The following is a 27,208-nucleotide window of genomic DNA, read 5'->3' on the forward strand; positions in this document are numbered from 1 at the left end:
GGAGTCCGAGCATAAAAAGTTGAATCAGACACTTTCATGGCGTGCCACATCAGGCTCTGTGTTGACAGTGTGAAGGAACTGCCCCTCCCCATCTCCTCTCTCTTTGTCTCTCAAAATAAATAAACAAAAACTTAAAAAAAAATGTTATCATAAAGGGTCAAATAAGAGTTGATTCTAAACCTCCAGATTCTTGGTTGTAATATATTCCTGGACGTATTTTTCAAGTATTTCTCTTTGCTTGTGTGTGGTTTCATTAACAAATCATGTCAAAGGGAAGGTGAGTACTTTTAATCTTCAAAAAATAAACCTTAATTTTTTTCTGATAGTAACATTTCCATTTTATTTTATTTAATCTTTTAAAGTATATTTATTTCGAGGAGCGCCTCAGTGGCTCAGTCGGTTGAGTGTCCAACTCTTGATTTAGGCTCAGGTCATGATCCCATGGTTTGTGGGTTTGAGCTCCGTATCAGGCTCTGTGCTGACAGAAGATTCTGTCTCTCCCGCTCTCTCTGCCCCTCCCCTACTCACGCTTGAGCTCTCTTTCAAAATAAATAAACTTAAAAAAATAAAGTTTATTTATTTTGAGAAAGAGAGAGAGAGAGAATGAGAGAGAGAGAGAGAGAGAGAGAGAGAGGGAGGGGCATAGTGCAAAGGATAGAGAGAATGCCAAGCAAGCTCTGTGCTGTGAGTGCAGAGCCCTATGTGGGGCTCCATCCCATGAACCCTGAGATCATGACCTTAGCCGAAATCAAGAGTTGGACACTCAACTGACTGAGCCACCCTGTACTTTTCCATTTTAAGATACAGTTTTGTAAACAGCTAAGAACTATATTTCTGGTGAAATCATCCTGGACATGATTGAATAGTGGGAGAAATTTTGAAGTCATATAGAAGACATTGAGTTCTAGTTTTCTTTTGGTCATTTTCATGCCATCAAGTTTTCAAGCCACAGAGGAACATACAACCGAACTTAAAGCATCATTCCTCCATCAGGCAAACTGTCCTCTACAATCCGATTTTGATTGAGTTTCTCCTGGACCATTGCATTCTTAACAGCCCAGTCTGCAACTACTAAGATTAATTTCACTTGGCTTCCTCCATCCAGAATTCAGCAGAAGTGAAAATGCTGGTTCTTCTCACTGCTTCATGGAGCAGGTTGTAGCCGCTGTAAATTCTCTACCATAAGGACACGAAAAAATGGGGGATGGGGTGGCTTAAAGAAATATTGAAATGCCCATAGGTAGGGCTTGTTAACTGATTATTTTTTAAGAATCTTAAAATGGTGGTATTTCACACATTTGACTCTATAATGTCAACAGGAGCCCATAGTTCTCTGAAGGAGGTTCATTGGTCTCTTTTATGGAACAGTGGAGTAGTAGCCTCTGTGATGATCAACAAGTAAGTGGGAGAGAAAAGAGGGCATCAGGAAGATGGATGGAAAACTCTGGTGGGAACCAGAAGAGTCGACAGCGGTCGCAATTTCCTATCTTTAATCAAGCCTTTATAGTCACTAAAGTTTTGCACATTTTGGGCAAAATGACTGACCATCCCACCCAATTCCTCACTAGTATTGATGACCTTGACCTTGACCTTTTGTTCTACTGCCCCAGCCCCAACCCAGCCATCCCAGGTCAGATAGCAGAGGAGACTCCTGGAGAAGGGGCGTGCACCACGTGAGCTGGGCTCCAGCTGCCTCCGGGCCCGGCACAGTGTCCACTCGGCTTCCGGGGCCTCCCAGCTTGGCAGTCATGTCTGTCTCCACAGCAAATACCTCAGATTCTTACAGCTTCCGCCAGCCAGCGGCGCCTAGTCATCTAGACCCAACCTCTTCCTTTCCTCGAAACACTGAAGCCTCAAAGCGCTGGTTTCTTTGCTGCTCTGAGACGCCAGCAGCCTTTGGACCCGTATTTGTCACCTCAGCTGGCATATCGAGAGGCCGTGTCCCTTCTGTGGTGGAAGGCATGCCCTCCCACCGTGCTCCAGTCCCAAACCCTCTTCCCTTCTAGCAACTTTATTTTTAATGTTTTTATGTATTTATGTTGAGAGAGAGAGAGAGTGAGAGAGAGAGAGAGAGAGAGGCAGAAATAGAGGGAGAGAGAGAGAACCCCAAGCCAACTCCATCCGAGTAGAGCCCAATCTGGGGCTCGATCTCATGACCGTGAGATCATGACCAGAGCCAAAACCCAGAGTCGGATGCTCAACTGACTGAGCCACCCAGGCGCCCCTCTTCTAGCAACTTTCTGCTCTTCGTACCCCCTACACCTCCCTTTCTGTCAGCCTTCCATCCAGGATCTTCTGTGGGCTTCCAACTCAGCATGGAAATCTTCTGAAGGCTCTCCCAGTCCCCACCCCAGGAGGCTGGACTCCCTCACTTGCATGCTTCAGAGCTAGCACTGAGGGAAGAGAAGTCTTCACAGCCCCACCATCAACAGCAGTCTGTGTCTTTCCCCACACCACCACCCATTTCCTTGTGTCTACGGTCTCTTTTCTGTCACTATCAATCATTCTTGAAAATGTTACCCTTTTGTTTGGACGGCTCTGGCTTGTTTTAATTTTCCTACTCCCTTCCTGAACATTCAGTTCTTTCTTCATCCCGAAAATGTTAGCATCTTCTTTGGGGTGAGCTCATCCAGTCACAAGGGTTTGGTCATCTGCATGTTGATGACTTCCAGATCTTATTTTCTAGTCTCTTCTGAATGTCAGGTCCTTACAGCCAATTATTTTTTGGAATTCTACTGGAATCTCAACAAGGTGTTCAAAGTCAACCTGACCAATATAAAATATAAGACTTTCTCAAAAACCTATCCTTCTTGCTGAGAACACTCTGGTTCAATGAGCTCACGCTCTACCCTGTTTCCTGAGACATAATCTTGCAAAACCTCGTTCATGCCTCTCTCTTCTCTTTCTTCTGTCTCCAGTCTATCCCTTCATCCTGCCAGTCCTGCCTCCAGGGCACCTGTCTCCCCTCCTCTTCACCACTGCTGGTCTCCCTGGATCACCCAGCACCCTTGCCCTTTCCAGGTAATCTTTCCTGGGCTACCAGAACACTTTTTCAAACACCGATCTGATCATGCCATTTCTTCGTTTTAAGACGTTTAGGACTGCCCATCATTTCTAAGACCTAAGGGAAGCTCTTTTGCAAGAGGGACAAAACTCTGACTACTTCTCCGACCTCACCAATTTCTGCTTCTCTCACCCGTGGCTACCATTTTGCCAACATACCTGAGCTCCTGTATACACCACAGGCACAGTCAATGCTGGGTACCTTTGTACATGTTGCTAAGTATTCCAGGGGCACCCTTAAGTCCTGAATTTGCTTGGAAAATTCTTATTCAGGTATTGGCTCTTGGAAAGGAAGCCTCTTCCTGTCTTGTAGACTTTTATCCACTCTGGGTTCCGTCCTTTTTCTGAACACTTACAAACACCTCTTGTTCATCTCCATTATTCCACTTGCATACTGTATATTGTATATTATATTCTCTCTTTCCTGAGCACAGGGATACATTTGCTTTTGTTGTTGCTGAGTGTCCAGGGATGAGCCCTTTAACTTTATACGTGTCTTTTATACCTATATCCCTGGCAGCTGTGTATTTGGGAAATGATCCCTATGTGTTCGTTGCATGAGAGCAATAAATCAACAAATTACTCAGCCACTGCATGATTAAAGGATATTGGCCAGAAGAAATAATAAATTACTCGAAATTAAAAATCTTTAATGAAAGCATTAATTACAAAGCATGTGATAGGACCCACCAGATTTCTATATGAAATGCCTAAAACACCTGTGACCTTCTCCTTTCCGTAGGAAGGGTGCAGGTAAGGTGAGAACCAAGTGAAACAGTGTAAATAGGTTCTGGTACAGCAAGAACTTTTTTTTTCCTTCCTGAAACATCATGTGCTATTATGTATCAAAGCCTTGTAAACACAGGGCACGCAACGTCCAGGTGACTTCTATTATTCTGGAGACCAAATATGGCGGAAGTGACTTTTAACCACTGGAGTTTGACCACAAGCCAAGCTATAAGGCTGTGTGCTTTTTTTATCCTAACAGGTATTTGAACCAGTCCCTACCAGAAGACGTATCAACAGCAGAGCATTCTGTGAACAGGGAGAAATTTGCTCTTTTGAAACAAGCCCTGAATGTAGTTGGCTTCAGTAACATGGTGAGTCGTATCATAAAATATTTCACTGAGAAAACCAACCTTGTCCTAATTTACACAAGTCTTTCATTCAAAAACATTTACTGAGTCCCTATTATATTCCGGATGTTGTTGCAAATACTCCTGATTCAGCAGAGGACAGAACTCAGTCTGTGCCTCCTAGCATGTACATTCTCGGGGGGGGGGGGGGGGGGGAGGGGGGGGAGGGGGGGGGAGGGGTAGGTAGACATGAACGCGGGGCCCAGGGTCATAGGTACTGTTTAGACAAATAGAGGAGGAGCGTCTGTTTTCAAGAAGGTGGTCAAGGAGACCTTTGACCAGAAGAACCCTGAGAGCAAAACAGATCAAAGAACTTTACATTGACCAGTTCTAGAGAAAACAAAGGCAAGGAACTGTTTGCTACTAAGAATCACTTTGAAAAGTAACCTAATCTCTCATTAAAGTTTTCTGTGCAACATAAAGCTTGTTCTTATTCTTAAAGAGTTACACCTGCAGGTATTATGAGGCTGAAAAATACAATTTAAAAGGTTCAAACCGCCACTCTACAGTAGAAATTTCTGTAGTCATGGAAATGTTCTCCATCTGTGCTTCACAATATATGGCAGGTGCATGTGTGGCTAGTGGGCATTTGAAATGTGGCTAGTGTGAATGAGGAAACGGATTTTTAATTTTTCTTGGTTTTAATTCATTTAAATTTAAGTAGCCTGTGTGGTCAGTGGTTACCGAATTGGACAGCACAGGTCTCCTGGACAAGAGATGTGAAACGAGCTAAGCCTGGAGTGCCCTCAAAATTCCCTCAAATTTGTCTTTCCCTTACACAGTAGCTGTTCCCTCCTCGTTCATTTTGGTGTAATTTTGAATTATGGGCACTTCCTCACTAGCAAGGAATGTAAGATTGCATGGGTAACTTTGGAGTGGCCAAACCCAGATTTAGTCATAGATTTAAATATGTCCTTTTTCTTAGGGCAGTAAGTTGATGGCTTTGGGTCTTTGCTTCTTTTCTTTTTCACCCTAGTCCACACAGACACAGCCCACAGGGCACGGAGGTTTAGGAAGGGGTGGGGAGGGAGGGATAAGGAAATGGGGACTCTCCCTAAATGAAACAGCCACTTCACCCTTGCCCCTTTCAGAGATGGGAATTCTAGCAACATAAATCATATGGTATCTTTTTGTTGCTTTTTTTGTTGTTGTTTTTTGTTTTTTCCTAAATATACGATGTGTATATTTCTTTTAGCAAGTCCTAACCTATTTGCAGGTTTCTGTCCTTGGACTTGCTACGGTTGTACTTTTGGGTTATTTTTTCCCCTTCTTCTGTGCCTAAAATGTCTGCTTCCTTATAGGAAACTGGCATAGACAGGTGGGTAAGGAACCATTCTACCAAAGTGCCCGTTGCCTGGAAACAGGGCTTTAAAAATCCATGATTGATTCTCAAAGGCAGGGCAACCAAAATGTGCTTTCCACCTGAGGTAGCTAAGAGAGAATTTAACAGCCTCTTTGGTAAAAGAAATGTGTGCCTTTTAACAAAGACATGAAAGTAATTGTTTCACTGTGATCCTTTAGGATGTCTGGTATGGGGACATTTTAGTGCACTTATGAGGATAGATCATGTTCAGTAAGGCTAGAAGAAAGGCATTTCTGGTCCTTGAATCCAGACTTGTCCTTTAAGGTGCCTCCACCTGCGACCTCTGTCATCACCGCCATCGCCGGCCAGCGGGACGGCGGGGGATTGGTGTTGGGTCCAGGCAGACACGGGGAAGCGTCCCTGGCCTCTGCTCACAGGGCAGAAGATTCCGCACACGGTAATCCGTAGTGTGGCCGACTGTCGCACTATGTCTCCACTGCTGAGTTGTGAGATCCTTGAGGTCAGGACAAAGCCTTCCTGTCCCCGTCTGCAGAGCCCCTACCTCACAGGGCACTGGAAAAGCTACTGAGAAGTTACTGGATTTATTAGAAAAGGGAGGAAGCAGTTGTCAGGTCGCACAAGAAGTAAAATGTTGTTGTAACGAGCATAACTGAATAAAACTCGAAACCGTCATCTGTAATTTGTGGGTTACCAAGCCCATTTTTAAGTATTGCCACAATCCTACGGTATCATACCCGAAAAATTACTTAGAGACCGTCCTTGTCCGTGTTCTCACTTTCAAGATGATAGAATTATACTTTGTGGTGAAAACCAGAAGTTCTGGAGGAAATTCATGGAAGTCCCCAGGGCTGTATGTTCACCTATATATTTATAAAGTGAATAAGACCTATTCTTAGTAACTTTTCACAGGGAGCAGCTCTTTATTTCGAAATTACAGACTAGAAAAATGAGGATTTGAAGACTATGTCACGTGCCCAATGTGGGACCCAACCAGCTTTACTATTGATGTCGTTATACTAAATATTTGTTCTTCTAGAGAAGTGTATTTGTTAGCCTACAGCTTTCCCTTGATTTTTCATTCTTGCCACGAAAGGGCGGTCCACGAGCCAGATTTAAGGTCTGATTTCTTTCTTTATGCAGAGTTCCACATTCTCAGATACCGTCTTTCAACAAATGTTCTCTTACTTCCTTCCACCTTCTGCTCAAAGGTGGCTCTGGCCAAACATCCATTTCTTTCTGTTTTCCTCAAAATACCTTAAAAACACAATTAGCATTATTTTTTTATCTAGGCATAGATATTTGTATTGTGCCTTCCTGAAGTTTCCAGCAGGAGTGAAAAGTTCTGTCATCATAGCCTCCGTTCATCTCAGAGGGGAGGTACCTGGGAGATACGCACCATAGAGCAGGCATCCTGGAAGGAAGCCACCTCCGCGTCCAGCTCTGGGAGGATGCGGGCGATCTGACCGCCCCGGTGAGGTCCAGCCAGCCAGACTCAGGACACGGTGATCCAGTTTTCATTATGAGATTTGTCAAGAAGCTGTTGATTTATATCAGAACGTCACTTCCTCCCCCCCCCCCCGCCTTTTTTTTGTTGTTGTTGTTTAAGGAACAGAGACATTGATGTAGACAAAATGTGCACTGAATTGTGAGGTTTTGGTTTTGAGCAGAAGGTTGGTAGTTCTCTCGCCAGACCCCCGGAATCTGAAAAATCCCAGCTCCACTAACGGAGTTCACAGCATTGATTTTTTTTTTTTTTAACCTATTAGGTTTTTCAAGGATTTGTCTTATCTTTTCTTGTAAGCAATTCTCTCCGCTTTCTGTTTTTCTGAAACACGTAGGAGGTAGAGAATCTGTTTGTGATCCTAGCAGCAATATTGCACATTGGAGACATTCGATTCACTGCTCTGACCGAGGCCAACTCCGCATTTGTCTCTGACCTCCAGCTTCTGGAACAAGGTCAGTGGAGCACATCTCTCTCTAACCTCGTGGGTGTGCAGTTTTGCAGACTGGCCAGTAGATGGAGACACAGTACAGAAAAGCAGGGGGAAGAAGGCTTTCTTTGGGAGTAGAATAGAGCAGGAAAAAAAAAAAATAATAAAAAAAAATCATAAAAGAGCTGTATCCACTTTGTTCTTTCTTTTCAATAGTTTTGGGAATGAAGAGCAGTGGGCACATTATGTTCTCATGCTTCCCACCATGTTTACAGAGCTGATTTTTAGGTGCATCCTGGGGTTTATTTATGTCGTTCTGAATATTTTCCACCCCCACCCTGCCGCCCAGTGTATTTTGGGGGCATGTTATTAACCACACATTTTAAACAATATAATTACTTCCCTTCAGAGGTCTTGCCAAAAACCTCTCTCTCCCCTTTGAAGTAGCCTTGTTAGTCATACCCAGATTTTTTCAAAATACCTTAAAACCACAGATTGTCAGTGAACATCGTATCTTCACCTCATATCAAAGTAATTTAACCAGGGACTGGGAGAACGATTCAGGGCCATCTGTGAGGGCGAGGAGGGAAAAAAAAAACCTGTTGTGATTTAATACAGGAGCCCAACCAACTCAGTAATGTTTTGATAACTCCAAGCGATTGTTCTCATTTACTTTGATAATTAAAGTGGCCGTTCAGTTTTCTTTAATACCCACAGTTCCTCATATGTAAAACTTATCAACGATGGCCCAAAAGTACGGTGTTTTCGCCATCAAAAATATATACGTTCTAACTTGATTCTTTTCAACGCTGCTTTCATTTCAGTGGCTGGTTTGTTGCAAGTGTCACCTGATGAATTGGTATCTGCTTTGACAACGGATATCCAGTATTTTAAAGGTAAGCTTTACCCTCCTCTGATCGTGCATTCCGTCCAGTTTGTGGCCATCTTGGAGGCACGGAAAGCCAATGCCGCCTTGCCTCTCCCCACCTCCGGTGACTGCCCCCACGGACTGAATGCCAAACGCGGAAAACCTTATGAACTCATCTGTTCACGCAATTATGACTCTGCCTTGTAAGCTCGTGAAGCTCTTGAGAGACCATTCTGATGAAACAGTCACCTTTTCTCGCCGGTCAGTCATTTTAGACAAATCCAGTCATCAGCCCAAGAGGATCTATTCAGTTGAGTCGTCGGAACCATTTGTGTATGTCATGCCACGATACCCTCTACGTTTTAAATCCTAATCATCGCTCCCATTTATGGGACACTTACAAACTGATGGGAAATGTGCCACGGGCCGTAAATGCCAGACTTTTAAAATCCTCACAAATGGCTGCCAAGGGGGCCTAGCCATTTCCTTCTTTAACAGATGAGAAAACTGAGATCCAAAGAGGATGAATAGCTTTGCACCTCAAATCACTAGTAAACGGCCTGTTGGGGATTAGCACCCAGTGCTGTCATGCCTACGTGTCACGTGTGGACACGGGGAATCTCCGTGCCGTACGCGTGTCTATGCAGTGGGCAAACACAGTGGTCTTCCTATATGCCCTTTGGTTATTCCCCGTACATCAGCACCTTCCCCCCCTTCCTCGTATCAAAAGTTTAAGGACTCACCCTCCAGCTGGTCTTTTTTTGCCTCTAATCACCACTGTCTTTACCTGCTTCTCCTCTTGGACCTACCTTGGAGGTATTTAGGTGTGTGGCTTATCAGTTGCGCCTTGTCTTCAGAGAGTTCCCCCCACGTTCCGGAACTGTATGCATCTGCCCGTTGTCCACTCAGTTACCTCTTCCTTCTCCTCCTCCACCGACTAGACCAGACACAAGCCGGCTCTACTCCACAAATCCCTCCCTTTCTCATTGCCTTCTCTTTATTTCTATCACCGCTGCCTCAATATATCTTTCCTTCCCTTGATCACCGAATGGCATTGTCTCTCATCTTTTGTCTGGTCTCATCTCATTTGGCTTTCTTCCACACTGCTTCAGGAATAGTCTTTCTGAATCGTATTCTGCAAGGAGGATTTTCATCCATAGACATCAGCCCTTCAAAGATGCTCCCAGGCCTTCCAGAGCGAACCTCATCTCTTTGGGTTGGCCCAGGAGGCCCTTTATGATTCGGGCCCACCAAACTTAGGCTGTATTCTGAGCCATTTTGTACCAGCCCTTGCATCCAATTATATTAAGTTTTTTGAACTTCTCCAAATTCATCATTTCTCGTGACTTTTTAAAGAAAACTTGAACTCACCATTAATATCTAGAATTTACTACAGGCAGGTTTTTCTGCTTACACTGCCCTCCTGTCCTTACTCACCTTCCAGCACCCTCCATCATGTTGACTCCAGGGACCTTAATTCTATGATATCAGCAAGGGCACACCTGCTCTCGTAGCCACTTAGTTTGTTGATCTTGGTGGCCTTGAACCTGTAGGTCCTTGAGTCTTCCTTACCTGCTGTTTTGTTTCTTTTTTTCTTCTTTTGTAAATTTTTTGAAAGTTTATTTATTTTTAAGGGAAAGAGAGAGCGTGAGTAGGGCAGGGGCAGAGAGAAGGGGAGAGAGAGAAGCACAAGCAGGCTCTGCACTGAACGCTGAGCCTGATGCGGGGCTTGAACTCACCAACTGTGAGATCATGACCTGAGCCGAAGTCGGACCCTTAACCAACTGAGCCACCCAGGCGCCCCCCCTTTTATTTTCTTTTATCTCAGCCTATCTCAGAAGCAGCTCTCCTCCTGAGTCTGCATCTCCACCGATCAAACGCTCAGCTGTCATTTCACACAGCCCTTGTCCTATTACTTAACTCCCTGACCAGCCTAGTGGCACAGGTTAGCCAGGCTGGCTGCGGCCACACGGTCTGAATGCTGGACCCCCCGCTCCTCTCTGTGCTCGAGCACAGAAGCTATCATAGTCTCAGCTCCACCTCTTCCTCACTGATTCCTTTTTTTCTTGGTTTCTTCTCTAGTCTACTCTCTTCTAAAAGCCTTATCACTCAAGATTTGGATACCCGTGTCTTAGAGAATGACATAAACGTTTCTGCCCGAAGGCCCAAACTTGTTCCCAAACTCCACACTCACATTTTGGTTAGCTGGACCATGTCTTTGAAAATATTTAAAATAGGACTGATTTCCCCAATGGCCAGGTTTCCAGATGCCTTGGGGAGGATTCATAGTCAAACCAGTGAGCTGTCATCAGAATGCTTGTTAAGAGGGGCCCTGCCAACCCTTGGTTCCCTAACAGAAAGGAAATTACACAGCCTGCATGGGGGTCGGAAGCTGTGCTCAGTATTTGCAGCAAGTAAGATTGCAACGTACATGGCACTCGTTTGGGGAAACGTTTTAAGAGACCTCATTTATAAGAGTTATCACGTGTTTTGAACATCTTTTGGTGTGTGAGGCTATGTGACGTGCACGGTGCTGTTTGCTTCTAAATGAGGGGAACCTCGTTCTTCTCTCTCCTCTCCCTTCTGCTGTCCTAGGAGACACCATCATTCGACGACACACAGTACAGATGGCTGAATTTTACCGAGATCTCTTGGCCAAATCCCTGTTCGGTCGTTTGTTTAGCTTTTTGGTGAATACCATGAACTGTTGCCTCCAGAGCCAAGAGGAGCACGGCAGGTAGGATGGACGGACACAGGTCTGCACTCTTAGTCCTGAGCCGACTTAAAAGGCTCCCCTCTTACAGATGCTTTGTAACCCAGCATGACACCCAAGTTACACTATCATTAAAACATTTCGTTTGAACAAGTGACTTTACCTAAAGGGTTTTATTGACTCTTTCTTAGAGATTTAAACCCTCTCCCCGGGACTGGCACCCGTTGATGAGTTAATCAAATCATATCTCATGCATGGAGTTACAAATGCATTCTCTCTGGACTGAAGGTATATTATGGCCTTTTGAGCACGAGAAATGTAAAAAAAAAAAAAAAAAGATAAATCTGGCAAGAATACTGTTAAGGAATATATAAAGCACTTACATTTGTTGAGGAGTTCCTGTCTGTCTTAGGACCAGTTAGATGATGTGTTTCAGATTAGTGATGCTTCCTATTTTCTTCACTTTGTGGATTATTTGATGAAAGGTCTCTCTGGTTATCATTTTGACTCATAGCCTTACTCGCCTGTAAGTGGTAGCTTTTCAGAACTATTTATGGTCTAAAAATTATAGTCATCCATGGCATACTTGGTTAATATTCTTGTCACTAACAATGACTTTGAGCAGCATTGAAAGCAGAATTCACACGTGTGCTCGTCTTTGAATGAAACCCCTTGAGAATGTCTTTGTTGCCCATATAGAGTTCTCCACCAGTTTCCTAAAAATTGCTGCCTTTAGCGGTTTCTTGGAAAACACTAGAACCAACATGTATTAATGGATGCTTCTTAAAGAAACATGGACCTCTCAGAAGAGTCACGGACAAAGGGGTACCGAAGTCCTTGTTAAAATGTACACTTAGAAATCCCACCGGACACTGATCCACACGTGCACAGCACAGTGTGGGAGTGCAGGGTGGGGGTTGTTATCTGTATTTTAGCGGCTCTACCTTAGAGTTTGGTATGGTGAGGATTCTTGGTTTTGTAATTATTTATTATCAGTTAATTTGTAATTTTCCTTTAAATATGGAGATTATTCACAGCATGATACTAATATGCTAAGTCTTGCAAATTAATCTTGTATAAAATTATTGGCAACGCTGCTGAAATTGACATTGAAAAAATTAATATTATCAATCCGGCTGCACAAAGAAACTTCTAGAAAATTTTCCATTTGACATTTAAATCTAACAGAGCCTTAAATGTATATAATTGGAAAAACTTATACGTAGTCTTGATGTTTGACTACATACACACACACAGAAAAATATATACACACGAACCTTGGAAAGCATAATATTTCCCTTTCAGTGGGAATATTGCTGCTGTGTCAATATGTAAATTTGTGGTGTTAGTGCTATCTTTTAAAATTCTTTACTAAGCAAATGAATGAAGACAGGGATTAGTGGGAAATTAGAAGTGATTTAATGTATTACAAGTTTAACTTAGAAGACATACTATTCTCAGATGAGTCAAATTTCGCATTTTTTTCCCTCTCATTTCTCCCCTGGGTCACCCAAACCTAAATTTAAATCTCAAAACACTGCAAAGAAAGGTTATGTTTGCAGTGTTTCTAACTCATTGAAATTCATGCAAAGCTTAAGGATTTGTAGATTTACAGACCCATTTCCTAAGTCTCAGAGAGGTCTCACCACTGGGATAAACTTAGGTTTCAGTTATTTATAAATCCCCCACTTTTTGGAAATGTGTAATCATGTCAGAAACATATAAGAAATGTGTATCCCATGGTTAAAGTTGGTGAGTGCCCTTCATGCTGAAGGGGAGTATCTTTCACACCACATTTTTTTTTTTTTTTGGTGAATTCTGCAAGAAAGAATCCCTGTAAATAAGATGTACTGTAACAAGTTATTAAGAGAAGTCAAGGAGAATTGAAGCAGATGACATTTTTGTTCTTGGAATGCTGGACCCATTTCCTGGATTACAGCAGAACAGCAAAAAAATTACTTTCTCTACCCAGATTCAAAATAGCGCTGCTTCTAAGTTGAAATCTTGGGGTATGATGTGGGAGATGCTGATGATTAGTTAATTAGGATGAACAGCAGCCTTTGCAGTACCTGCTTGGCTAGTACAGCGAAGACCCCTCCCCACCTGCGGGGCGCTATGGTATTCAAGTCTTCGTAGGCTACCGGAACCAGGGACCCACCCAGCTGGGGCAGCTTTCGTCCAGGGGTCACACTCTGTGGTCAGGGCACTCCAGAAACTGAAACCCGCTAAAGCTTTATTTAGTGGGATTAGTTGAAAATGATTTGGTTCAAGTAGGCAAAAAGGAATAATGATAAAAATAGCAACAAAGACAATATGCATAATGTATTGTATATGTTATTATATGACGTATATATTATTATATATGATGTATAGTATGACATATGGTGTAATAATGTAATACCTCTGTCAGTTTAAAACTTTTGTGTTCACAAGGTGCATATGTATCAATCAGCTTCAGCAGAAATCCTGTCGGGGCGCTTGGGTGGCTCAGTCAGTTAAGCACCTGACTTTGGCTCAGATCATGATCTCACGGTTCACGAGTTCGAGCCCCACATTGGGCTCTCTGCTGTCAGCACAGAGCCTGCTTTGGATCCTCTGTCAACGCCCTCCCCCAACCCCTCCCCTGCTCACGCAGTCTCTCTCTCAAAAATAAATACACACTTAAAAAAAGGAGAACGAAGAAATCCCGTGAAATAGGCAAGAACAACATGTTATTGTGGAAGCAATGTCAGCTCTGGAAAGTTGTGATGCGTTGACGGCCAGCTTCTTTATCCCCCCTTCCGATGCACCTGCCTTTGAGAATGCCTACACAGATCAGAGTGTCGGTGTTTAATCCACTTTCCAAGACATTTCTTTTTCTAAACTATAACTTTGACCTCTAGAGTGAAGGGAGTCCTATAGCCTGTCAATCTGTGAGAATGTCAGCTCTTCACTCAGTGCTTTCATGGTCTTTGGAGGGCATTAGGATATAATAGCACTCACCTTCATGTCTGATCCTCAACCAAGAAGTAAGACAGTCGAGTAGGGCATTAAGAGCCAAGACACGGAGTCTGTGAAGGAGACAACAGAGCCGAGAGATGCCTACCAACGGTGAGCAAGCTGCTTCTGACCTCTGCCCTCAGGAGGCCCGGCTTGCCCGGTGGTCCCGGTTGGCCTTTCGGAGGTAGCGCTGGGAGCAGACCAGCAGGGACCCTGGGAGGAGAGCCCCCAGCCTCCTGCCAGGGCCTCCTCCTTCACGTCGCGGTGGGGGATGGTGCTCCCACAGAGCCCAGGAGACTTACAGCTGGTGGAACGTCCCCCCGTGAGAGGAAACCCCAGGACCAGGAGGAAGCATCTCTACTTAACAAGATGTGAGTGCTCATTTGGGAGCTGATCGGCTTGAAAGACCGAAGGCCTATCTGATGCCAGAAGGTTTTGGGACTCCTGTGCTGAGTGAGCTGGGTCACTTTTCCTTGGATTTCCCAAAGGATACAGCTGAACCCATCTGTCTTACGGTGTGACGGGCCTGTGCTCCTGCAAGCCTCAAGGTGTGGTCACTAGACATGCAGGAGGCCCTTACAGTTTACTCATAACTTGCTGCTTGTTCACATTGAGTTGACAATCTTCAACAATGAAAGTGTGATTTTAAAGTAATATAGAATAGTTTCTATAGAAACACTGATAAAGTAGTTACCTTGTATGTGACTTTTCTAGTATTACTTGGCCTCAACTCTACTGCATGTTGTCAGCTGACATCTAGTGACTGATGGAGCCATAGACAAATTCTATGTTGAAACCACGTGGGCATCCATATGTGAATTCCGATAACTTCGTATGTAGACAATTGGCCATCACCAAGAATATTGGAAACACTGGCCTTCTAGTCCGTTCTTCACTGGCCAGTTTTTTCTTTTTTTTTTTTTTTAATTTTTTTTTCAACGTTTATTTATTTTTGGGACAGAGAGAGACAAAGCATGAACGGGGGAGGGGCAGAGAGAGAGGGAGACACAGAATCGGAAACAGGCTCCAGGCTCTGAGCCATCAGCCCATAGCCCGACGCGGGGCTCGAACTCACGGACCGCGAGATCGTGACCTGGCTGAAGTCGGACGCTTAACCGACTGCACCACCCAGGCGCCCCACTGGCCAGTTTTTTCTCAGCAAATCCGAAGCTGTATTGTCCAGGTCCTTCCTGGGGAAATAGCCCTTCTCCCCAAAGAGAAGTCTTCCCTCGGACACTTTGTTCACTGCAGTCAGACCAACGTTGAGGTCTGCTTACTCTTCTCAGGAGTCTTTAAGATGATTTCCAGGGTCTCTTTTCCCCACGGAGGTAGCTTACCTGACTGGGAAACAGCAGTATCCGGCAGCTTGAAGATTCCCCGCTTCCCAAGTGGACTCAATCACCTGTCTGCCTTGTGATAGCAGATGTGATGTGCAAACACTTGGGGACTGTCGTCTCCTATATTCCTGTCCACGAGTCTTCCTGTAGCTCTAAGTAGGTTTCTTTCCGGGCCCCACCCGCTGCGTTCCAGAACATCATCTTATGAACAAAGTTTATGACATAGAGAGGATTCTGGATACATTTCCTTAATACCTCCCTACTTCCATGATTTATTTTCCCTCATCATTGTAGAAATCCTTCTCCATTTCGCGATATTGGTTGGCTATTTTTAGTGTAACAATCACAAGAGAAAGTTTTGCTCTTAAGTATTTGTTGTTCCTTTACTTAATAAAATTACAAACCTTTTGAAAAAGATACTAGGGAGACATTAAATTTATCTCTGATCGGAAAAGGCAGCATGATGGACCACACTATGTTGGCCACAAGAAAATGTTTCTTCTATTGTGTCAGCATAAGTAGACTTGTCCACAGCTCTTGAAATCTGTGGTATTACTACATGTCTTGGTGTAACCACTCTAGTAAATAAGTGTTATTTGTGGCGTAATGAAAACATGTGTTCTTATGCCTCACCTTCCCTTAAAGAGTGTGGTCTGAGGACAATGTTTATGACCCTGGGGAACACAGAGGTAGGTCCCAAGGCTGCTCTGCTCCCAAATCACTGTTCTGTGAACTCTTTGTGTCCCCAAATATCCAGTGTTGAGACAGGAATTAAAAGTGTCCCAAGGTGGGAGTCCTCTCTGTGTGGTAGCTGACGGCCTTCTAGGAAGGGAAGGGCCCCCATGGGAGATGTACTTTCCTGTAGCTGGACAATGGTTATGGTTGACCTTTTCCTGGCTCCTCACAGGTTTCCCCCTGTAGTCCTCAGGGTGTGAGAAGGGCATTTCTTCCTTCCTTCATTGCCCACATGCCACCCGTGCTGGGGAAGCCCCCTCAGGGCAGGCTCACAGCACAGACGATCTAGCCCCCACACTTCCCCAGTGTGCATCTTGGGTTTCTCTGGGTCGAAGGTAGAGGAGGGCTTGGGAATGGGACAGCACCTTGAGAAGTCACAAGCATTTTCATTATTCACTTTTTATAACTTGTAAACAAAATACATGCTCTGAACTGCAATGAACTTTTTCTAAAGGATATCATGCGTGTGATTCTAAAATGAGATAAATGTCGGAGAGCCTAACGAAAGTATCCTGAATAGCATAATTAAAAAAAAAAATGATAAAATAATTTTTGCCACTCCTAAACTTGGACCCGTCTCACAGTGCAACACTTCCACCCCGGCGGTTGAATTGGCAATGTTACATTTAAAATGATCACTTTTCGGGGCGCCTGGGTGGCTCAGTCAGTTGAGCTCAGGTCACGATGTCACAGTCTGTGAGTTCAAGCCCCGTGTTGGGCTTTGTGCTGACAGCTCAGAGCCTGTGTCTTCGGATTCTGTGTCTCCTTCTCTCCCTGCCCCTCCCCTGCTCTTTCTCTCTCTCTCTCTCTCTCTGTCAAAAATAAATAAACATTAAAAAATTTTTTTTTTGTAAATGATCACTTTTCCCTAAAGTGACACCTTCTCCAGAGTTCTGGTGCAAACTTGGCCCCTGAAGAGACCCCCATGGGCCAGGAGGTTCTTGAACCTCAGAGGGGTTGTGGGAACCTTGGGAGAGTCCCCCAAATGTTTCCCACATTTCACTCACGTTCTTCATGTGTTCTGAGTACAATGGTTTACATTCCTGAGGACACCTGAGAAGTCGAACCTGTGCAGCATTTTCTGTTTCACCATTAAACACACCCTAAGAATAAATAGACTGAAAGTTATAGAAGGTTAGCATACGGAGGTTAAGAGACCAACGAGGTAGAGTGAGATCGACCATATGCTTCATTTATTTACGAACTTACTTGTTTGTTCATCCCTTCATTCCTTTGTGCACTCATTCATTTCTGTCTGCCTGTTCTGAAATCCACATTTTTTGGGCAGCACGATTTGGCATGCAAATATATGCGGTAAATAAACTTGAGTTTCAAGCATACATATGGAGATTTGGGGGTTTGTACTGAGCCTTCGGTTTCTTAAATATGCTTACACTGTATTACGTTCTTACAATATTTTAGTTGAGCTAAACATAAACATTTAAAAACTTTATGATTAATTACATTCGGCTTCAGTGACTTATAGAAACTTTGGACGAGTTCCCCAAAAGTGTCTTCAGACACCAAAACTGACAGTTCATCTTCCTCATTTTCATCCTGAGTCCTCATGTATCCACACCCGTTCCCCCTGGTTCCTCCAAGAACCTCGGTTGGTGCCCGGGGTTATCTGAGGATAATGAGAGGACGCACACAAAGTTGTCCGCGTGGCACCTGATGTGGCGGGAGTGGCTGCGACTGTAAAATCGTGGCGGGTATGGCTGGAAAGAATGTTCCTGGTTTATGGCAGTCTGTCTGTGGAGAGGGAAGGTTCTGAAGAAATGCAGATGGGTGGCATGTTGAAAACCTGAGATGCGGTCCAGTCTCTTCCACAGAATTTGGATTTGGTGACCTTGTTTGTTTTGGGGAGTGGTAAGTAGGGGAACTGTGTTGCTCCCTAGAAATAGGGATGTCGCTGTTCACGTACACTCCCGGATGGGAGGGACGTTTTCTGTTTGCTCCGTTGTCTTTGCAGTAAGCAATGACAATGGATGTGCCCTGATCGGTTTCCATATTCCGTCCTTTCTGTTTGGACACGCCCATGACTCGCTTGCCCGACTAGTCCAGAGCGCAGTGTGTGGTCCTTGATCCTTGCACAGATGAGGTCTACGTGGGCTAGAAACCGTGATATTTCCCACTCAGTTAGGGGGTCCTTGAGGAAAAACTCACGTGGCGGGATGCCAGCTCCTAGCTGTGGACAGGTGAGTAGGCAGTGCCTGGACTATGTTCTGGCTGTGACTTGAGCAGAGAGCTGGTGCTCTCAGGGGTGGGGGGCCCTCTGAGCACCTGGAGACAGGTGGGAGAATGAGGTCAAATTGGAACGAAGGCTCCAGGTTTTCAATATGAAAGTGATGCTGTCTTTCACGGGAGGTAGGGGGTCACCACCCCAGCAAATGTCTAGAGTCTCTGTCCTTTGATCCGCAGACTAAGATTGATTATGGAAAGAGAAAAGAAGGCTGTTGAAAAGATACCACTTGTGAAATTTCTCACTCTTCAATGCTGCCTCTCCTACCCAGGAAAACTGTGGTGTGGGGTTAAAATAACAGACAGAAGGGCCACCTGGGTGGCTCAGTCGGTTGAGCATCTGACTTTGGCTCAGGTCATGATCTCATGGTTCGTGAATTCAAGCCCCACATTGGGCTCTGTGCTGACAGCTTAGAGCCTGGAACCTGCTTTGGATTCTCTCTCTCTCTCTCTCTCTCTCTCTCTCTCTCTCTCTGCCTCGCCCCCACTCACAGTCTGTCTCTCTCTCTCTCTCTCTCAAAAATGAATAAACGTTAAAAATTGTTTAAAATAGGGGCACCTGGGTGGCGCAGTCGGTTAAGCGTCCGACTTCAGCCAGGTCACGATCTCGCGGTCCGTGAGTTCGAGCCCCGCGTCGGGCTCTGGGCTGATGGCTCAGAGCCTGGAGCCTGTTTCCGATTCTGTGTCTCCCTCTCTCTCTGCCCCTCCCCTGTTCATGCTCTGTCTCTCTCTGTCCCAAAAATAAATAAACGTTGAAAAAAAATTGTTTAAAATAAATAACAGACAGAAATGTTAAACAGATACACCAGTGAGAAAGAGAGCCAGACCGTTTTAGAGAGGAGTTGAAGTTTTCTTCAGTTCTTTTCTTGTTTTTTTTTTTCTTTTTCTTTTTCTTTTAATTCACATATCAATTCAGTGATTTGGTTCCTGAAATCATCAGCAGGATGTTTTCTGTATTTGGCCCTGCTTCTGAATGCATATATTCTGATAATAAAGAAAAATCATTTTGCAAGTTAGCATGGAACATCCTAGGTATCCAGAAAGATTCCCATCGGCATAGTTACTGAATGGCAACCAGCAGTCTGGCTGGGGTCTTGGCAGGGGACGACGGTGTCAGCCCGCGTGCCACAGCCGATGACTCACTCGCTGAAACGAGAAAACAGAAACACGTCCCGGGGGACATAAATTTCAGGTGCTGTCACCGAGGCAGGTGAACCCACTCCTGCCCAGCATCTGACACCCCCTGGAAGGGTTGTGAGTGTCCAAATGAACGTGGAGATTTCGTGGTAGGATTGGAAGAAGCAAGATAATGTTCAGACCTCAGAAAAATTGCCCTCCTTCCTTAGATGAGACTTGCTCTTTTCTCTTCATTAGAGAGAACAAATATTTCCTGGAGGGAAAATGGAAGCATAGCTTTGGAGAGCTCTGCAGGCTGGGTTACAAAAGGAACCTGTGTCAGCACTTTGGATAATGTGTATTTGGTCTGAAGACTGTCTTGCTGAACGGGGGAGGGGGCCTATCTCGACCTTGGTGCTCTGAAATGAAAATACAGCGGATTAACCGGGTCAGCCGGATATGTGGCTTACGTTGATCTGGGAAGTCTCCTCAGTTTTATTCTGCTGTGAATTCAGTTCATATACTAATCATTTTGAATGTTTACTTGCACATAGGCACACGTTTTTGGGAGTTCCAAGGATTTTAAGTAGAAACTAATATTTTTCCCGTTTATATTGGATTATGTAGGCAAGTTTGTTGTGATCACCCATTTATCTCTCCTTGAGGCAATCGTGTAGGGCTTAATGTACTTACGAAATGTAATAGTGTCTTTTGTTAGGTCAGAGTTTAGTTTGAGAATCCGGTGAAGGGCACAAACACAGACTTGCACATAGAGTCCCTCACGTAATTTCTGGGGATGAATAGACCAAACCCACCCGAACAAAATCCGTGTACCTGGGCTGTAACGCTCTTTAAATTTGTTTATTAATGAATTTAATACTCCTGAACTTATACTGTCAGTGTGGTTGATGGTGTCCTGATAGTTCTTGAGGATTTCTAAGTCAAAGTATTTTTGGTAATGATTTTGTGGCTGAGATGTTTTTCAATTAAAAAATTATCGTCAACAGTTTCAGAAAACCTCTGTGATTTTTAACAACATACCCTGACATACCTTCTAGTAGGTGAATAACGATTTTTCAAACACTAATAGGGCAGTCAGCATGTTAACCTAGTCTGTGAGATTATATTTGGTAGGTTAGATTTTTAGCTATAACCGACTATGGGGCAAGGATCTCGTCTGTCAGGGCCAGGAAGCCAGAAAGGTGGTTTATAATGCGCTGGGGGGCCTGATGGTGCTAAGGAGACAGCATCTTTGTGCTGTACTTCCAGCAGCCATTAAAAATATCTTTTGGATTACGGTTCATACCTGGACTGTTTGCACAGATCATCTCTACTTTACCTGCCGCCTTATGACTGTGTCAAATCCCGTCTCCAGGCTGTTTGTTTGCCTTCTTGAGGGGGATTTGTCATTACTTATACACCTGCTTCTTGGATTCCACAGGATGCATAGACCTTAATCCAAATCGGGTGTGTGTGTGTGCATGTGCGTGTGTGTGCGTGTGTGTGTGTGTGTGTGTGTGTGTGTGTGTGTGTGTGATTATATTGTTCTTAAATTATTTAACCAGAAGGCTCTTCTTTTTTCTTTGAAATGTCAGGTGCAACCTCTGACTTTTTAAAAAGACTTTTAAAAGGCTATGCAACGTGGCCATAACATTTATACACGTTCTTAAGAAAGTACCTTTTGTTTTATCTTTTGCCAAGAAACGAGGCCAGTTTGGGCAGGTTAAGTCTTTGAGCTACAAGTTTGCTGTTTCGTCTTCTCCAAGGTGGCACCCATTGGGAGCGTCCCTGGGGATGAGAATGGTCCATCACTGTGACTTGAATATCTCAAAAGGGTGCAACAGCATCATTACCCTGCCAAATGCTACCCACAGATGCATCGCCTCTGTGTTAGCTGAGGGCTTGCCATCATTCCCTCCAGCTAGAGGCTTTAAGTGGGCTGTGTTTTACTCCTTCCTGAGCCAGATGAGGAGGAGAGATTTTCTTGAAAAGGAGGAACAGGATTTTTCAGAATATCTGTGCTCCATCATCCTCTCAAGTAGGGAAAGAACTTGTACGATTATCTCCTGACTCCAGATTTAAGCGTCTTCTTCTCCTTGGGAACTACCCACGTCGCTGATTGGACAATCTGTAGTGATTGTCAACAGTGTGGGGTAGGGCAGGGCTTGGTGACCATCACAAAGCAAAGGGATATTAAACATAACTTAAATCTTTTTGCCGGTGGGGCGCCTGGGTGGCTCAGTCGGCTGAGCATCTGACAGTTGGTTTCGGCTCAGGTCACGATGTCATGGTTCATGAGTTGGAGCCCCGTGTGGGGCTCTGGGCTGACAGCTTGGAGCCTACTTGGGATTCTCTCTTCCTCTCTCTGCCCCTCCCCTGCTTGTGTGCTCGCTCTCTCAAAATAAGTAAATAAACTTAAAAGTATCTTTTTGCCAAATCACACACATCTTCCCCGTAACACTTAAGGAATAGAGAATTTGAAATACCCCCCCTCCGTCTTTTTGGGGATGAAATAAGGGAAGTGGCAGTCTAAATGGTAAGCTAAGTGATAGGCAAGTGGAGTAAGAAAAAAATGTCTAGATATTAAATGCTTTTTCACCGTTATTCTGATAAATTGGTAATTAATTTCCCCAAGAAAACATCTGACCGTATGATGTATTGAACCTCACTTGAAAATCCTAAGTAAAATCTCATTCTCTCATCCCTCTCTCTCTCTCTCTGTCTCATTTGATATGCATTTTATAAATTCTGGTTAAAAGTTCAAAAACGGTCAGAGACATTATCTGTCCTCAATTAGAGACACAAAACTGGGAATGAAGTGAAACTTGCTTCTGAAGTAAGGATCGAAGGTGTAAATGAATCCAATTAAAAACCAAATATTTACTTATTAGTTTTAATTTTCTCCCTTAACAGTTTATTAAAATGATTATCAAGATTTAAACTCTTTGATGGATAGTACAAATCAAAAAGACATCTGCAAGAGAGATAATCTAAAAAACCAGATCATCGGTTCCTGAGTCATTAAGAGTTGGCAAAATGTTATTTTGTACATGACTTTATCAATTATAATGGACTTAATTCTTCATAAATGAATTTATATTATTCATTCCCAAATGCCTCATAGAAATACTCAAACACCTGCTGTGCATTTGTGGGAAAAAGAAAATAGACTTACCCAGTTTTTTCTTTATCTGTTTAACATATATCTGTCTTCATGAAGGGTCTTTTTGTGGAGGTGGGGGGAGATGTAGGAATCAGGAAGGGTATGGAGGGTGTGGCCAGGTCAGTCACTCACCTCCTATCTAGAAGGAACACTGCCAACACTCACCACTTCCTCTTCAGACTTTTCACATAGAAGAAGGGAGATTACAAGTAAAAGCTCAAGTTCCTTTTATTTGCCAACAAAGATCCTTTCTTCTTCCTCTTCCGCCCCAGATACAGCAATATCATCAATCCTGGCTAAATTTCCCACAGTTTTTTTTTGTTTTTTTTTGGTTTTTTTTTGTTTTTTTTTTGTTTTTTTTTTTTTTTTGTTTTTTTTTGTTTAGATGTTGTTGTTGCAAATCTGTATAATATTGTGAGACATTAAGAATTGAAGACATGCTGGGTCGCCTGGGTGGTTCAGTTGGTTAAGCGTCCGACTTTGGCTCAGGTCATGATCTCGCGGTTTGTGAGTTCGAGCCCCGTGTTGGGCTCCATGCTGACAGCTTGGAGCCTGGAGCCTGCTTTGGATTCTGTGTCTCCCTCTCTATCTGCCCTTGCCCCGCTCATGTTCTGCCTCTCTCTGTCTCTCAAAAATGAATAAATGTTTAAAAAAAAAAAAAAAAAAAAACGGAAGAAGAAGAAGAAATGCTATCTTGTGCCGGGACGTGGTGGTCTGACTTCAGGCCCCTAATAGACAGCCTTTTCCTACCTCAAGGTCCCCTTCCATTTGTTCCTGAAACCCTTAGATTTTCAAAACATCAGGAATTTACTTCTGTTTATATGAAGGATTAATAAAATTTTATATTTTTAGTCAAATTTTCCACGATCCCTCCCCCACTTATCCCCAATTATTAGAAATGCTTTTTTCCCCTCCTGATTTTTAATCTGTTTCACTAAAACTGTATCAATAACATATTGTTTTAATAAGTAAGTCCTCATATAATAACTTTTTATTTTCCTCTCTGTTTTGGTTATCCCTGGATCATTACATTTGCATATGAATTTTACAATCACTTTGACTCAGTCCATAAAAAAAAAAATTCTTTGGGGATTTCAACTAGAAATACATTTGTAGATTAATATGGGGAGAATTGGTTTGTTTAGATTCTTTTCTGCCATACATATGATCTTTATTTCTATTTGTTCATGTATTTTTTCTTAAATATCTTTGTATTTTTGTCAATTTCTTGCACATCTTGATTTTTTTCTATGCTCTTGTACTTTTTGTTGCCATTTTTCTATTACATTTTAATTTGTTTATTGGGAACTCTCAATCTTGCATTTCATATGTTGATCTTCTATCTAGAAACCCTGCTGACTTTTCTTATTAGTTCTAATAATTTTCCTGTGGAATAGCTTAGTATTTTCTAATGTAAATGATCATAATTACTTTTTTTTCTCTTCTTTGTGTCTTATGTCTTTTATTTCTTCTTCCTTTATTGCATTGGCTAGCACGGCCAGTATAATGTTGATAATTTGTGGTGATAGTGGATATTCTTCTCTTGTTTCCAAATTAATGTAATACCTCTAAATATCTGCCATTAAGTAATCTGCTTACTTAGGATTTCAGAGATAATCTTTCCTAAGTGTTTTCAATGTAAAGCTTAATGTAAAGCTTTTTTCCTGTACACATTGAGAGTGCTGTGACTCTCTCCTTTTCTTTGCTCATGTAGCAAACTATGTTGACGTACATATATATATTTTATGTTGAAAATTCTTCATTTAGAGTGTGAATTCTGTTTGGTCATAATGTCCTAGATTCAATTTTCTAGTGTCTATTAAAGATGTTTACATTTATTTTCACTAGTGAGAAGAGATTCTATTTTTTTTTCCTTCTCATCCAATCCTTTGCTCTCAGGTTTATGTGAAAGAGAAGATTGTGTAGCTTTCTCTGTTTCTCGCCTCTCTAAAATGGTGTGTGCTAAAGGAAGGTGGTATGTGCCCTGAATGCCTGGTGAAAGTCTTTCTAAAATCTTTTCGGGTGGTGGAGGGTGGATTGCCTTTTGAATACTAATTATTTTATGATTTTATTTAATTTATTTTTTAACATTTATTCAGTTTTGGAAGACAGAGAGAGACAGAGCATGAACAGGGGAGGGGTGGAGATACGGGAAGATACAGATTCCGAAGCAGGCTCCAGGCTCTGAGCTGTCAGCACAGAGCCCGACGTGGGGCTCGAACTGTGACATCACCACCTGAGCCAAAGTTGGACGCTTAACCAACTGAGCCACCCAGGTGCCCCAACTACTCATTATTTTAAAGTTTATAGGTCTAATCAGATTGTTTTGTTTCTTTTTTAAGTCATTCATATTTCAATCTCTCCTGTAGCTGTAGTTTGACAACATTGACATTCCTGGTTATTTATTTATGCCTTTGCCCCAATATCACTGAGGAATCTTGCTTGAAACCTGCCTCTGAAAATTATTTGTCTTAAAACATCTTTTTTGTTTTCATTTCTCACGTTAATGTTATTCCTTTTATTAGGTCCTGCAGTTTCATTATATCCCTGTTTCACTTCCTTTGAAGTTTGCTTTTTTGTTTTTGTTTTTTTTTTCCCTACTTCCCAAGTAATGTTTGTCTCCTATTTTCCGATGATTTTGTCGACCCTGAGTCTGTAAAGTATCTCCCAAGGACCTAGTGCCTTCCAGACGCTTACCATGTAGCGCTCCCTTTGTTGTTTAGTTCTAAATATTTTGTCTTTATGCTGTTTCAGAGATAAAATAACAAACAGTTTGTCAGAAAAATAAATTTGACACACCATGTTTTTCTCTCCCTTCACCCAAACTGGGAAGTTTTTTCCCCATTAAATAATGAGATTTCTTTGATTCTTATGAATATAGTATGAGTGACTTCTATTTCTGTGTAGACTTATTTAAATCATGGTGCTATCGCCATGACAACCAGAACTACACAATTTAGCAAACTATCTGAGACAAACCTGCTTTCTAAATAATTCTCCTTCTGCTCCGTTTCCTTACCAAAACACCCATATGTATAATGATTTCCTGAAGAGCTAAGAACCTTTTCTCTGTAATTGTACATTTGTTTTTCATTATTTTGGGAGATCCATTTTTTTTTTCCAATAGAAGGATCGAGAGGAATGAAAAATATTAGAGTTTTACCAAAGCAGCATTTATTGTAATGCTCAGACAAAATTTTAAATTGCCACATAATACATACAAAATAATGGTTAAATTTTTACCACCCTTGTTATAAACATTACCAAATACTATGGACACAATAACGGATACATTTAAATATTAATCATGATTGTGTGATAAATTGTTTGAAGAACAGTGCGGATTATTGAACCAATAAATAACCATGTACTTTTCCCTTAAGTACATGTTTTCAGGAGATGGAAAAAGAGATTTGTCATAACTGTGAGAATATGACATTTTTCGTATCAAACAGGGGTTGCTTTTCGTTTTCGGTAACGACCATCATATAATTTGCGAATATTTTTGGAGACTCCAACAGATTCAACAAAATGTGTAAGAAACTCGGTGATTTAGAAGGCTAATGAAAAACCTCCCAGCTTTCTCTTTCTCCGGTTCTTTTTTGAGCCCAGCTTGCAGAGGTTAGAGCTTGTATATTTTATCCAAAGGATAAAATTCATCGCATTGCTGGCCATGCCCACTCTCTTGTTTTACTTCTAACTCGGGAAATGCATTTGGCCTCTTTTCCACCCCTTGATAACCTGTCCTGCTCAATAGAGTTAACCAAATCTGTATTTATTATGCTCCTCTGTGCCTGTCATTTGAGCACAGTGGCTGTTCTGCCAGAATAAATAATGCTGCAGTGCCGTTCAGAAATGAGAGCACAATGTCCCAATCTGGCTCTTGGTGACCCTGTCTCTCCCTGAAGAAAACACCAGGGAGGAAATGTCAGTACCGCAAGCTTAAAGATTGTTTGCCTGTTTCTATTACAATTTTCTAATTGAGGAGGATGTGCTTTTCAACATTTTTGGGTTCTGTCAGCTCCAGGTTTTTCAGCTTTTTTTGCTTCATATACCATCTCATTAAAAATACATTTCCGGGGCGCCTGGGTGGCTCGGTTGGTCGGGTGACCGACTTTGGCTTAGGTCATGATCTCACAGTTTGTGAGTTTGAGCCCCGCATCGGGCTCTGTGCTGACAGCTTGGAGCCTGGAGCCTACTTCAGATTCTATGTCTCACCCTCTTTCTACCCCTCCCCTGCTCACGCTCTGTGTCTCTCTGTCTCTCAGTAACAAATAAACGTTAAAAAAAATTAAAAGTACATTTCTAAGCCTGGCTACTGTGCAGATGTTAATACGTGATAAAGGTGTACTTATAAAAAAAAGATGCAATTATCGTGGTTATCATTTATTAGACATTACCTATAAATGGGCTGGGCTTTGTGCCAAGGATTACTGAAGTTAATATTGACATTAGCCATGAGGTGAGTATTGTGGACTCCCTGTTTTAAATAAAGAAACTGGAATTCAGGTTTAGTAAGGGGCCTTAGTCACACAGTCTGGCAATGATGGATTTCACGTACGAACCCCAAGTATGTTGGGATCGAAACCCAAGTTTTCCCCC

At 42.8% G+C, this 27,208-nt stretch overlaps 1 protein-coding gene across 3 annotated transcripts in view; it reads left to right on the forward strand.

The window, feature by feature from the left end:
- The window catches only part of MYO16 (myosin XVI), a 607,799-nt gene that overhangs the window by 379,737 nt on the left and 200,854 nt on the right, over positions 1 to 27,208 (forward strand). For all 3 annotated transcript variants that reach the window (XM_045481946.1, XM_045481930.1, XM_045481937.1), the window contains exons 17-20: positions 4,052 to 4,163; positions 7,362 to 7,479; positions 8,279 to 8,350; positions 10,918 to 11,059. In XM_045481946.1, coding sequence (XP_045337902.1) covers positions 4,052 to 4,163; positions 7,362 to 7,479; positions 8,279 to 8,350; positions 10,918 to 11,059 — 444 coding nt within the window. The remainder of the gene's footprint in view (positions 1 to 4,051; positions 4,164 to 7,361; positions 7,480 to 8,278; positions 8,351 to 10,917; positions 11,060 to 27,208) is intronic.

Source organism: Leopardus geoffroyi, chromosome A1, assembly GCF_018350155.1.
Source record: "Leopardus geoffroyi isolate Oge1 chromosome A1, O.geoffroyi_Oge1_pat1.0, whole genome shotgun sequence".
NCBI lineage: Eukaryota > Metazoa > Chordata > Mammalia > Carnivora > Felidae > Leopardus > Leopardus geoffroyi.